This window comes from Mustelus asterias, chromosome 21 (genome assembly GCF_964213995.1).
Source record: "Mustelus asterias chromosome 21, sMusAst1.hap1.1, whole genome shotgun sequence".
Classification (NCBI taxonomy): Eukaryota; Metazoa; Chordata; class Chondrichthyes; order Carcharhiniformes; family Triakidae; genus Mustelus; species Mustelus asterias.
The window spans coordinates 65,626,930-65,640,892 of record NC_135821.1 but is presented as its reverse complement, the minus strand read 5'-3'; the positions used below and the strand labels follow the sequence as shown (position 1 = coordinate 65,640,892).

At 41.8% G+C, this 13,963-nt stretch overlaps 1 protein-coding gene across 1 annotated transcript in view; it reads left to right on the top strand.

The window, feature by feature from the left end:
- The window catches only part of wdtc1 (WD and tetratricopeptide repeats 1), a 45,816-nt gene that overhangs the window by 16,610 nt on the left and 15,243 nt on the right, over positions 1-13,963 (top strand). The window contains exons 8-12 of the mRNA XM_078238056.1: positions 805-899; positions 2,219-2,334; positions 3,447-3,522; positions 10,145-10,241; positions 13,735-13,908. Of these exons, the coding sequence (XP_078094182.1) occupies positions 805-899; positions 2,219-2,334; positions 3,447-3,522; positions 10,145-10,241; positions 13,735-13,908 (558 nt within the window). The remainder of the gene's footprint in view (positions 1-804; positions 900-2,218; positions 2,335-3,446; positions 3,523-10,144; positions 10,242-13,734; positions 13,909-13,963) is intronic.

Sequence of the window (13,963 nt, the reverse complement as noted above, 5' to 3'; positions counted from 1 at the left end):
GTGATATCACGTTTTGAGTCCAATGCTTTCCTCATCAAATATCCATCCATATACAGGGCTTAGTAGATTGTGTACAGGAGTAGGACTTTTAATTGTTTTCTGTTCTCCCTGACCCAGAACACTTAAACCAGTTATCTCAGACCACCTGAGGTGAGCTACCTGGCTATGGTCTGGGAAGTGCATCTTTGAACATCTGTCCCCTGCATGCTTGCAAATCTGTCATTAGAGATAGTGTTTTGTTTTTTGTGACTGTGAAACTATCCATTGAGGTCCCGCAGTCATGTGGCACTGCTGACGTTTGGACAAAGTTAAGGACAAAGTAACATTTGGATTAATACAATCTTCATCAGGTCCGATGTTTTGAGAAAAGAAAATCTAACTTCAGTCAGCTTCAGGCATGGAGGTGAGTGTGTGATTGGTAACGGGGAGAGTTACTGTGAAGTAACCCCCCTTGTTCCCTCGACTGTGTCTGACACCATTCCATTGTCGCCTCCTGGGCTCTGGTTGTCAGAGGGCGTTCCTCTCTGGTATCCTGAACAGAGCTGCTGCCCCCGTTTTGCAACTCCGTATGATGTGACTTCATGGAGCAGCACTCAAATCATACTTGCATAATGCAAATGAATGGAATTCATGATTTATAAATTCACTTAAAGTAAGTTTTGGGGTTGAAGCGATTTCTGTCAACCGAATGGAAGGTCACGACAGTTACTTTTGTCTGATGTCTCCCACTGCGATCTCTCTCTCTGCCTCCGCGAGTCTTCGCCTTCTGTTGTGTGTAATCTTTTCCATTTTTCCTTTTGGTAGAAAAACAGTAAAACAGAGCTCGACCCCTGGGTTGCACACATTCTGTGACAGGTACAAGTCAGTGCCAGATGGAGCTGTTCAGTATTATGTAGCAGGTATGTAGCATTCATTGTTGCCTTTTGATGCCCAGGTTTGTTCATAGAGCCAAAAACTATGGTCACTTCTATTTTTCCAGTTTCAAAACGATCTTAATTTTTTTTTCTGTATGTCCCTCTGTCTTTGTGTAGTCTGTGTAGTTTATATTGAGGAATCCTGACCCGGTCCAGAACCAAGCCAAGTGCTTGTGAGACTTCTGACCTTCAGCTAATCAGTTGAAATCTGTAGATGCTGAGAAATGGTATGTTCTTCATTAGTAATTGAAGACCCAGCAATAATTAGATGCCAGTTTTTGCACTGGTGATGGGGCGAGCTTCATAAAACCTAATGTGAAGCATCAGAGAATCCTCTGATTCCAGCTGGACAGTGTGAAGATTTATTTCATTCACCACAGCAACTGGTTCCTCTTTTGGGCTCAGTGACTTTGGCCTGTTCCTAAGGTTTCAGCACAGGACAAGTCCAGCTTCTCGCCAATGTCCCCAGTTCTTTCTCTCTGCACACATGCTTCCAGTTCACATGGGTCTTCCCCGAAACTCATTCTTCATGAGACTTTGGTTGAAGTGAGTCTTGAATACAGCAGCTCGCCTTTGGTGGGGTGCCTTTAATTTAAACGCTCTCATGATGTTTCACAGATTCTGTGTGGAGTATCGGCGTGAGCCAGGAATCAAGGGTAGTCAAAAACATGGGGTTGAGATTTGTGAGGGAGGAGAAAGTGGTCGAGATTTAGTGGGACTTTTCTGTATGTGATGCTGGAGGGAACAGCTGTTTGCTCTAAATATCATGTGCAGGTCATGTTCACAAGATGCTAATCCTTTTCTGGAGCAGGCTGTCATTGTGAAATGGGTGTTGCTAATGGGTCTGTGGGGCCAGTAAGAGGTGAACGGGAGGATGTGCAATGTGTGGCCAGTGTTACCAAAGGATAAAACCTCCAACTAATCTGTTAATCCAACAGTAATTCTCCCCTGTCCCTGATAACATAGCATACATCAGCTGTGTATTTTTAAAGATTTTTGCATCAGGTTTATTTATATCAAAATCACAGTTAAAACGTTGACCAGTGGGGAATTGTGTAACTGTCCTTGTTCTAAACAGAGACCATCCATGACCCTAATTCGACATTCCTGCGATCACTCTCAGAATATTAATGTTAGAAAGTGGATGTTTGGATCTCGAATGAGGCTTTATAATCCTCTTACGGTTGAATAGCTTCTCTTGCATTTGTCACTGAGTCAATATGGTCTAATGGAGATTCTCTGGCTGGAGAAACATTTTCTTTGTTGTTCTGTAGCTTCTGGTGAATTTTCTCTCTTTCTTCCAGGTCATCTCCCAGTAAAACAGCCCGATTATAACAATCGCCTCCGTGTGCTTGTAGCCACGTATGTGGCATTCAACCCTGATGGAACTGAACTCTTAGTCAACATGGGAGGGGAGCAGGTAGGAGTGACAGCAACAGAATGCTTTTCTACCCCCTCCATCTAACTTTATGACCTGAATATGTTGAGGTAATTAATGGGATCTAAGACAGGAACTCTCTTGCACAGTACCTTGAAGGAGCGTTGGTGAGTAATTATTCAATGCTCCATGAGACATCACTGAATATTTCTTTTGGAAAGACAAGAAAAGGCAAAGTTCTAGGCAAACTATAGACTGTTTGACAGGCTGGGGGATGCTTGTACCTTGTGTATAAATAGAGATAAGTGCAACTAATTAATGAGTTGCAATTGAGCAAAGCATTGAAATAGATATGTGCTGAATTTGCTGCAAGTTAATGTGATAAAGCAGAAACTGGCCACATGGGAAGGACAGGAACCCTCAACCAGTGTAAGAAATCTCCCTCCCACTCCCCATCTTGCACAGTCCTTGCAGACACGATTTAGCTGCTAATTACGTCAGTGGTTAGCACTGCTGCCTCACAGCACCGAGGACCTGGGTTCGATTCCAGCCTTGAGTGACTGTGGAGTTTGCACGTTCTCCAAGTGACTGTGTGGGTTTCCTCCCACAGTCTAAAGATGTGCAGGTTAGTTGGATTGGCCATGCTAAATTGCCCCTTAGTGTTCCAAGATTAAGGGGATTAGCAGAAGAAATGTGTGGGGATGGGTCTGGGTGAGACGCTCTGTTGAGAGAGTCAGCACAGACTCGATGGGCTGAATGGCCTCCTTCTGCACTGTAGGGATTCTATGATTGTTGATCAGCAGCAGAGCAGTTGCTGTGGAAATGTTTAACTTCGAACACAAACAGAAATATTTAGCACAAGTGGAGGTCATTCAAGACTTATTGCATATGCTTAAGTTAGACCCAGCTTGGGGTTTAAACTCTTCAATTTTTCTACTTTGTTTTAAGGAAATTTTAGTGTAACTTAAACATCCCATCCCTGGATTCCTAATGGTGTACATAAGGCAGAATGTTGATTCTTCCCATTTGCCAAGCATCTTGTAGAGTTTTGTTGAAGGATTAGTTAGTTGATTTGATGCAAGACTGCACTAGACTGGCTTGGTTCTGTAACTGTACATGTTCATTCACAGCAAATGAATGTCTCTCGTTTGCAGGTCTACTTGTTTGATCTGACGAATAAACAAAAGCCCTACACATTTCTGCTACCCAAGAAGTGCCACTCCTCTACTGGTGAGTTATTTAGTGTATGTAATATCTGTGCCAGATAAAGGAACAGTGCGAGTTGTGCACCACAGTAGTGGTCTAGTGTCTTTCTTCCTCACTGTCCATGACTGAGATCCTCTCCAATTCTGTATAAAATCTGAGACTGACGGGGGGACGTTCCTGGGACTCCCTCAAAAGCAGTGGCTTGCAGGGGTGGATGGAAAAAATCTACAAACAACAATATGTTAATGATCAGATAATCTGTTTTTTGTGTTGTAAACTTTGGCCAGGACACTGGGGATAACTCGGATAAGCAATGATGGATATTTGAAATCATATTGTTTCATGTTTTAAATGTCAAGGGAAATCATAATGTAGGTACGAACATACAAATTAGCAGCAGGCCCTTCAAACCTGCTCTGCTGTTCAATAAGATCATGGCTGATCTAATTTTAATCTCAAATTCACTTTCCTGCCACTCCCTCGATAAACTTTCACCCACTGCTTATCAAGAATCCGTCTACTTCTGCCTTAAAGACATGCAAAGAATCAGCCTCAACCACATTTTTAGAAAGAGAATTTCAAAGTGTACAACCTCTGAGGGAAAAAAATCCTCATCTCTGTCTTAAGTGAATGACTCTTCATTTTTAAACAATGGTCCCTAATTCTCACATTACACTCCATTTGCTAGATTTTTGCCCACTCGCCTAACTCATGTATATCCTTTTAGAGTCTCCTTATGTCCACTTCACAACTTATTTTCCTACCTATCTTTGTGTCATCAGCAAATTTAGCAAACTTATCATCGGTCCCTTCATCCAAATTGTAAAGATTTGAGAGCCCAGCACTATTCCCTGTGGCACATCACTCTCCCTATCCTGCCAACCAGAGAAAGACCGATTTATGTGTATGCTTTTTCCTGTTAGCTAGCCAATCTTCTACTCCTTGCGCCATGTATTTTAATTTTCCACAATGACCCTTGATGTGGCACTTTATCAAATGCCAGCTGAAAATCTAAGTACAATACATCCACCTGTTGACTTCAAAGAGCAACAAATTGGTTAAATATAATTTCCCTTTCTCTCTGTTTACTCTGCCTGATAACCTTGAATTTATCTAGGTGTCCTGTTATAACATCTTTAATAATAGCCTCAAGCATTTTCCTATGACAAGTGTTAAGCTAACTGGCCTACGGTTTCCTGCTTTTTATCTCTCTCCCTTTTTGAATAAAGGTGTTACATGAGCTATCTTCCAACCTTAATGGAATCTTCCTGAATCTAGTGAATTTTGGAATATTAAATCCAACGTATCAACTATTTCGCTAGCCACTTCTTTTAAGACCCTAGGATGAAGTCCATCAGGACCCGGGGATTTGTCAGTCTGTAGCTCCAACAAATTTGCTCAGCACGACTTCCCTGGTGATTGTAATTTGAGTTCCTCCCTGCCTTCTATTTCCTGATTTGCAGCAATTTCAGTTACTTGTATTCTCTGTAGTGAAGGCCAATGCAAAATACCTGTTCAATTGAGATATCGATACCTGCATCGTTAATTTTTCCTTTATAAACTCATGTATGTGCATTTCTAATGGAAACTACCTATGTAAACTTGATACTGTAATTACATCCTCCTATCTGTGGGGATGTTACAGTCCACTAATGGCAGAAGATCTAATTGCAATGTGACACCTTTACACTGACGGTTTCCATTGGGGAAGTTAGATAACTGCTTGAGATAAAAGGATGGAAGGAGATGCTGAAAAGATGGGATGAAATTAATTATCTGGGTGCTTGCCTTTTTCTGTGTTGCAAATTATATTAAAAATTTACTTATACCTGAAAACAAAATGTACGACTTTAAAAATGGGACTGACTCTTAACCGCACTCTTGCTCAGTTATCCCCTGCCCCAAACTCACTTCATCTGAACTCCAGATGTCTTCACAGTCCAGAGGTTGTCTAGAAAATTAGGAAATGTTTTCCTAAGTAGCTGACCTCATTGACAATATTGAATAATATAGGTTTATGCAGGATTAAGTGAGGTGGATTTTTCATGTTTAGCAGGCGCTAAGACTGGGGACAAAAGATCAAGATGAATTTGGATGAAGGCCCCTCAATCGTTTTCACCTCATTTATTCAGAATATCAACTCTATCCAGAGGGTGATCTGATCAAGGTGTTTAAAATATTATCCCTATCACAACACCAAAATAGACAGACATAACCTTGTCAGGAAACTCCCAACAACCCAGCGCACTTGGCATGGTACTAAGTAGCCTAGAATATGTGCTCGCCATCAGGCTTGAACTCAAAATCTTGTGATCCAGAGTTTAAGAGTGCTCCCTACTGTGCCAAACTGACATCGCAATTGAGAGAGCTGATTATAAAATACTTCATCCACAAACTCTAATTCCGCTCGGGCCTTGGACAGAGAGCCAGCAGCTGCTATATTGGTGATGGCCCCTTTTAACAATCTGAGATTCCCAACTATCCCTGTAAGAATCCCAAACACATGAAAACCTGTAATTCCAAAGCTACGGCATGGAATCAACATCAGGAAGAACCGAAAACATCAGCGGGAGAATTGAAAAGCTAAATCTTGACCCAGAAAAGTGCATCATTTTTAATATCACAGATCCTAAACCGTAAGACACCACTTTACAAATTCAAATGTTCTCTCCCCTCCTCCAGAATCTCGACAGTACCTGTGCATTTGCTCCTTTTCTGCAGAAATTTATTAAAATGTCCAAAATTACAAATGCTGGAAACACTAAGCAGGCATTCTGCTTGCTTCTGTGGGGGGAACAGACATTTTGGTTTCATTAATAGCCACTTTGTCACAGAGGATTCTTCCCCCCTCCTCTCTGATCCTTATTGTGACCTAGCGAATTGTAATTGTTTATCCGTCTCTGTTTCCACCACCCCCTGCCCTGAACCTGTGACATTATTTGTGATATCTTTACATTGACCTTTTCTGCAGGGACCAGACAGTGTGATCACTGGTTGTGCTGATACCAATCTCTGGGGATATGAACTGAACCATATGCCACAATGTGGTTGATGATTCCTCATCACTAGGATTTAACGTGGGTGATGCAGCCTTGCTGCTCATAAGATAAATCAGATTTGGATTTGGGGAGCTAGTGGCAACAGTTGTAGAAATTGACCTTAAATTGTTTTGGATAATTTAAGTCTTGCGCTTCCCTGTATTTTCTATTTGCATTCAGCTTCTTTGTTCATCTTTTATTTTGTGTTCATCATATGAACTTCGATCTCACTACTGCAATCTGGTTGGAGACTCTTAATATTTAAAAAGAAATCCGAATACCTCTTTCTAACCAGCAGAACTATGCCACAAGATTTGACTTTCTTTTTAAAACACACAATCTATTGCAAAAGAATACAATAAAATTAAACAAAGCATGCACTGTTAACGCAACAATATAACTAAGCATGTTATGCACTCAGGTTTACTTCTTACTTCCCCCAAGAATTCTCTCAAGACACCAGTCTTAAATTTATTTACCTCTGGAGGGACTACCCATAAAAAAGTTTCTACTGTTTCAAAGTATTTTAACATTTTAAATGCCTTGATCAGATCACCCTCTGACATCCATCATTATGAAGTGCTTCGAAAGGCTAGTCATGGCACAAATCAATTCCAGCCTCCCGGACTACCTGGATTCACTACAGTTTGCCTATCACCACAACAGGTCACAGCAGACGCCATCTCCCTGGCCCTGCACTCAATCCTGGAACACCTAGATAACAAGGACACCTATGTCAGACTGCTATTTATTGACTACAGCTCAGCCTTCAACACCATTATTCCCACGCAACTCATCTCCAAACTCCGTGGCCTGGGCCTCAGCACCTTCCTCTGCGACTGGATCCTGAACTTCCTATCTCACAGACCACAATCAGTAAGGATAGGCAACAACACCTCCTCCACGATCATCCTCAACACCGGTGCCCCACAAGGCTGTGTTCTCAGCCCCCTACCATACTCCTTATACACCTGTGACTGTGTGGCCAAATTCCTCTCCAATTCGATTTTCAAGTTTGCTGACGACACCACTGTAGTGGGTCGAATCTCAAATAATGACGAGACAGAGAACAGGAATGGGATAGAGAATCTGGTGAACTGGTGCAGCAACAATAATCTCTCCCTCAATGTCAACAAAATGAAGGAGATTGTCATCGACCTCAGGAAGCGTAAAGGAGAACATGCCCCTGTCTACATCAACGGGACGAAGTAGAAAGGGTCGAGAGCTTCAGGTTTTTAGGTGTCCCGATCGCCAATAACCTGTCCTGGTCCCCCCATGCCGACACTATAGTTAAGAAAGCCCGTCAACGCCTCTACTTTCTCAGAAGACTACGGCAATTTGGCATGTCCGCTACGACTCTCGCCAAGCTTTACAGATGCACCATAGAAAGCATTCTTTCCGGTTGTATCACAGCTCAGTATGGCTCCTGCTCTGCCCAAGACCACAAGGAACTACAAAAGCTCATGAATGTAGCCCAATCCATCACGCAAACCAGCCTCTCATCCATTGACTCTGTCTACACTTCCCGCTGCCTCGGCAAAGCAGCCAGCATAATTAAGGACCCCACGCACCCCGGACATTCTCTCTTCCACCTTCTTCCGACGGGAGAAAGATACAAAAGTTTGAGGTCACATATCAACCGACACAAGAACAGCTTCTTCCCTGCTGCTGTCAGACTTTTGAATGGACTTAACTTGCATTAAGCTGATCTTTCTCTACACCCTAGCTATGACTATAACACTACATTCTGCACCCTCTCGTTTCCTTCTCTTTGAACGGTATGCTTTGTATAGCGCACAAGAAACAATACTTTTCACTGTAAATAATGTGACAATAATAAATCAAATCAAAAACCCCTCGATCCTCTATACTCCAGGGAATATAAACCTAATCTGTCCTCCTAATTTAAACCCTTTAAGCCCTGGTATGATTCTGCCAAGGCCAATCTATTCTTCCCGAAATTCAGTACCTAAAACTGCACGCAGCACTCCAGATGTAGTCTAAAACAGACCTTTTATACAACTAAGCATAACTTTCCAGCCGCCTTGAGGTAAAAGTCAGCATTACATTCATTTTTAAATTGTATTTTGAAGCTTTTAATTCCTATTCTCTTTGCTGATGATTTCTAGATTGTTCCTAATTTCTCATCATTTAGAAAATGACCAGATTTGTCTTTCAAGTCTAGAATGAATGAATTGTATTTGCCCATAATAAACTCAGCCACAGTTTTGCTCATTTCCCATTCACTCAATTTGTCTGTAACTTGGTGTAGCCTCCTGGCCCCATCTGTACCAACCCATCCAAATCTGTGTCAACTGCGAACTTGGATATTATAATCTCTGTTCTTTCTTCAAAGTCATTGTTAGATATGGTGAAAAGCTGAGATCAGACCCCTGAGGAAAAACATATCACATCCTAATAATCTGAGCACATATCTTTTCTCCAATTCCTTTGTATGCAATGAGAAGGAAAGAGGATTGGAGAAAGATTTAATGGATCAGTCACTAAAGGTTCACAAGCTGTAGCAAAAGTAAATAAGGATCAATGAATTACTGCCACATTATTGTGTGGTAAAGTATTAAGGCTCTGTGACTTGGTGTAATGTATGGCTTTTCTACACTTGCAATTGGATCTGGGAGTAGTGCCAGCTTGGTGGCTTGCAAATATTGCACCCCTGTACAAAAGAGGGGCGATTGAGGCATTAGAGCAGAAACAGAACAAGACAAAAAGGAGGCAATCTAAACTTTAATAGTTAGAGTGAGAACTTGTTTGTTTGAGAGAAATGTTGACTCATGGGATGTGACTTGTATTTAATAATTGTAAATCGTTTGGGTGCTGCATTTTAGGATGACCATTGAAACGTGTGCTGATAGATACTGAAACATTAGCAATGTTTTAGGTTTGCTAAGTTCAACAGGTTACAAGCCTGTAAAAAAAATTGAAAATACTTTAGGAAATCCTAAGGGAGGACATTAGGCTGTGGAAGGTAGTTGTGATCTGGATGACCCATGATACCAAATAGCTTGTTTGCCCTATACAAACTGCATAGAAGTTCCATCATTTTCCCAAAATCAACCACAATTTCCTTTTTTCCCCCTCCTCCCTCCCTTCCCAGGATTAACACCACTAACTATTGGTCTGCTCATGTGTGGAATACATTACCGTAAATGATTACTGAAACCATATTAATTAAATAGCAATAAAACACAAAATATTGGAAAAACAACTGCCTCTGATGTAGGGTCACAGACCTGAAACATCAAGCCTGTTTCTCGCTCTGCAGTCAGACCTGCTGAGCTTTTCCTGCTGCTTCTGTTTTTATTTCTGATCTCCAGCATCTGCAGTGTTTTGCTTTCTTAAAAATAGCAATTGGATGAACACTGGAAGACTCGTGTTAAGGGGCATAGGGAAGGAGCTGGGGCAGTGCAAAGATGGTTCCAGTGTAGGGGATATCCAGTGATGGACTGCGCAGTCTTCCGAACTGAAATTCTTACGATCCTATCATCAGTTCAATGCGGGAAGAAAGAAACTAAATTGCTACATTAATACACATGTGTTGACTCTGAAACTGCAAGTCCAACCTGTAATGGTGATCTTTCAACTTGCAGATTTACAGAATGGAAAATCAACAACAAATGGAGTTACAAATGGAATCCATCTTCACAGTAATGGTTTCAGGCTGTCAGAAGCATGGGCACAAAGCAGGTAAAAGAACATTCAGCTCCAACAGTGGGATTGGACTGGATTCACACTAGTTGTGGAAACACTGGGATTGGGAACAGAAGTGTTGGAATTGGAACCAACAGAGCAATCTTGGGATTAGAGAGCACTGAAAATGTAATCTAAAAATCTGTGAAAAGAAAGACTTTCAGTCGTACAGTGCCTTTCGCTACCTCAAATGTCCCAAAGCACTTTACAGCCTATGTTGAACTTTAGTTTCACTATTGTAATATAGGAAGCATGGAAACCAATTTTGCAAATTTCCAGCTCCCGCAAACAGTAATGTGATAATGACCATTTAATCTAAGCGAGAAACTGTTCCCACTCGAGAGCACCAAGAACTAGAAGGCATAGATTCAAAATAATTGGCAAAAGGAGTAAAACTGATGTGAGAAAAGACTTTGAGAAGATGGGGACAGGTCTGATCGAGGTATTCAAAAGGAAATTGGATTGCTTTCTGAAAAGAAATTATGTATGGGACTAGGTAGAATGCTCTTTCAGAGGGAGAGTGCAAACTCGATGGGCTGAATGGCCTCCTTCTGCAGTGTTAAGATTATGACCGTAGCCGCAAATCCCATAATGGCTGCTAAATTTCACATATGGGCCAAATCCACATTTGCTCCAACCCCCGCCGGTGACATGATCAGTGGGCGTGAACCTGATTTCCATACATTTTAATAAATTAACATGTACTTACTGGCCTTGACACTGTAACATCCACCCTCACCTTATCCTCCCACCCAGTCAGCGTGGTGTCACGCTAATGCAGATCACAGCTGGTTTTCAAAAATGAAGACCATGCTGAGGGTGCGGAGATAAGTATAACTCCTTGGTGTCCCTGGCACTTCCCCCTGGCTAGGGTGGGGCTCCCTCACATGTGGTGGGAGGGGGAGGGGCTTTTATTTAAGTCAGAGATGGGGTGCCTTTATCTGTTTCTAATAGTCTTGTAGATGGAGTAGGGGAACCAGTTTCTGTATTAATATACAGCCTTGAAGCAAGTAGTGCATTCAACCTCTTTCCTCACATTTTCTGTCAATATTTTAAATGGTTTGATATATTCGCAGATGACACAAAAATTTAAGCACCTCAGTTTGTCTCTTCCTTCAGCCTTTTGAACTCAGATGATTACAAATTATCATAATTTTACCTTTTCAACTCTCCATCCTGGTGAACCTTTGCTATAGCTCCTCCAAGGACAAAATGTTCCTTCCTGCAGTGCAATGCTCGGGATTGAATGTAGTGCTCAAGAGGGGATCTGACCATCACTTGAACAACTTAAGTATAATTTTTTTTAAATTCTACTGAGCCTCGAAAACAGTTCAGAAAATAAGATTTTGCCACTGAATTTTCAACCGATCTGTTGAGAAAAAGAAATCCAACCTTCGGAATAATCGTGGTGTGTTGGAAAGCAAAGTCACCGCAGCTGGTTTTAACCCCAGATGTTTTAATCAACAAACTTGCCTGATTGATCATTTATATAGAACCGGTCAGTATTTTAAATGAGACCTGACTGAAGTATATCTTCGACAATCCAGTCTCCATTTTGTTTAAAAGTCTTTTGGAAAAGCAAAAAAATGCTTTAATCCTCACAGGATGAGCAAGAAAGACATGCATTTATACAGCACAACTGCAATCTCAGTGATCCATTGCAGGTACTTTCTTAAGTGTAGTCACTGTTGTAACGTGGAAAACATTGCACCAAATTTTGCACAGCAAACTCCCACAGACAGGAATAAGAAAAGAGCAGGCAGCCCTTTGGTGATGTTAGTTCTCCCTCAGTGTACCCAAACAGGCAACAGGAGTGGAGCAACTAAGGGATTTTCACAGTAACTTCATTGCAATGTGAACATAAGCCTACTTGTGACACTGATAAATAAACTTAAAATCTAAAAGAAAATATTGGTTCAGGGTAACCGGGAGAAATTCCTGTTCCCTTTTTCCTCAACTTGGAATACGTGTTGGGAATTTCAGCAAACCTAACGTGTTTGAAAGCTCTGTCTAGTTATTGACGTAGAACTACTCGGCTGTTGCCAAGGTTTTGAGACAGGTTGAAGCCGAGAAGTAAAAGCTTTAATCAAGTTAAGACATATAGGCAATTCAACAGGTAAATTCAGTCATTTCTATTTTTTCTAGATTAAAATTTTACTGTTTGTGAAGCTTTGTTACTGAGTAGTTGGGGCTAAAGGGACCAAGGGATATGAGGGGGGAGAAGAGAGAGAAGGCATGACCAGGATTAATGACGGAGAAGGCTCGAAGGGCCTACTCATTTTCTATGTAGTTCAGTTCAGTTGGTTCATCAGAGACTGAGACGTTGCTGAGGCGAGCATGAAGGGGTTTTGCAGTTATATGAATGTTGTCATTGGGCAGTTTGATTGTTGGATATTGGCAGACAAGGCATGTCTCAGCAGTGACCCATAAAGTAGGTTTTGTGGACCAGATGTGTTGCATGTACACAAGATTTCTAATGTGTAGTTTGAAGTAGTGTTGAAGTTATGGCGTTTTAGGATGGTTAACATTGAGGTGGTGTCACGGCTGTAGTCATTTCCCAGCAAATTCCAGAGGCGGGAATCTATTATTTCTCCGTTGAGAAATTATATAGGATGGGAGTGGGGTGGCGTGCTCAGCAGGACAATCTAGAGGGGCTGAATGGCTTGCCCTAGCTATTGCTAGTTTGGGGACCACTTGACTGTAGTTGTATTTTGACCTTCCTCATTTTCTGACTTGTACTGCTCGAGTCTGATTGGCTTGGAGATTGTAACATTCATGCCTCATTGAAGCTGATGCATATCAGCTGAAAAAATACTGCATCTTTATAGGATTTAAATGTTAAATGTGGCACCACTGTAGTAAGTAAAGTATACAGTGATGCTCTCCAGGAGTTGATGTTAGGACCATTGCTCTTTTTGATATTTAAGCTAATGACCTGAGCTTGCGTGTGGCAGGGTATACTTTCTAAGTTTGCAGATGCCACAAACCACAGTAATGTAGTAAGCAATTAGGAGGATAGCGACAGCCACCAGGAGAATATAGACCGGCTGGTGAAATGGGCAGACATATGGCAGATGAAATTTAATTAAGAAGTGTGAAGTGATGCATACAAACACACCAGTTAGGAGCTCGAGTTGGCCATTTGGCCAATCAAGCCTGTGCCACCATTAATTAGATCTTGGCTGACGTAGAGGCAATATGAGGCTGTACTCTGCTCCATGATATTGATATTCTGAATCATCTCTCAATCTGGCGACCACCAGAGCCGGGTAGGGTTCAGGCTGGACTGAGCTGGGCTGCTAGTGCTCGGGCTGTTGGGGAAGTTTGAGAAAGGCCTAGGTTGTTTCTGACGATTTTGAATCCACAAACAGCTAAATTTTTAAAAGAGGTGTGTGTTGTGCATGACTAGTGCTAGCTGTGGATATTTAACATATTTTAAATCTACTTTTAGTCAGTTCTGCATCTCATTGTTCATTTTTTTTCCTTGCAGTGTTCCCTATGAGCTACCACTTCATTTAGAGAGACTCAAACAACAAGCAAATGATGCCTTTTCCCGGCAACAATGGACACAGGCCATCCAACTTTACAGCAAGGCCATTCAGCAAGCGCCTGGGAACCCCATGCTTTATGGCAACAGAGCAGCAGCCTTCATGAAGCGCAAGTGGTAAGGAGCATTCCTGCCACAGCACTAAAGCTGCCAGAGTATTCCGTGCGCCGCC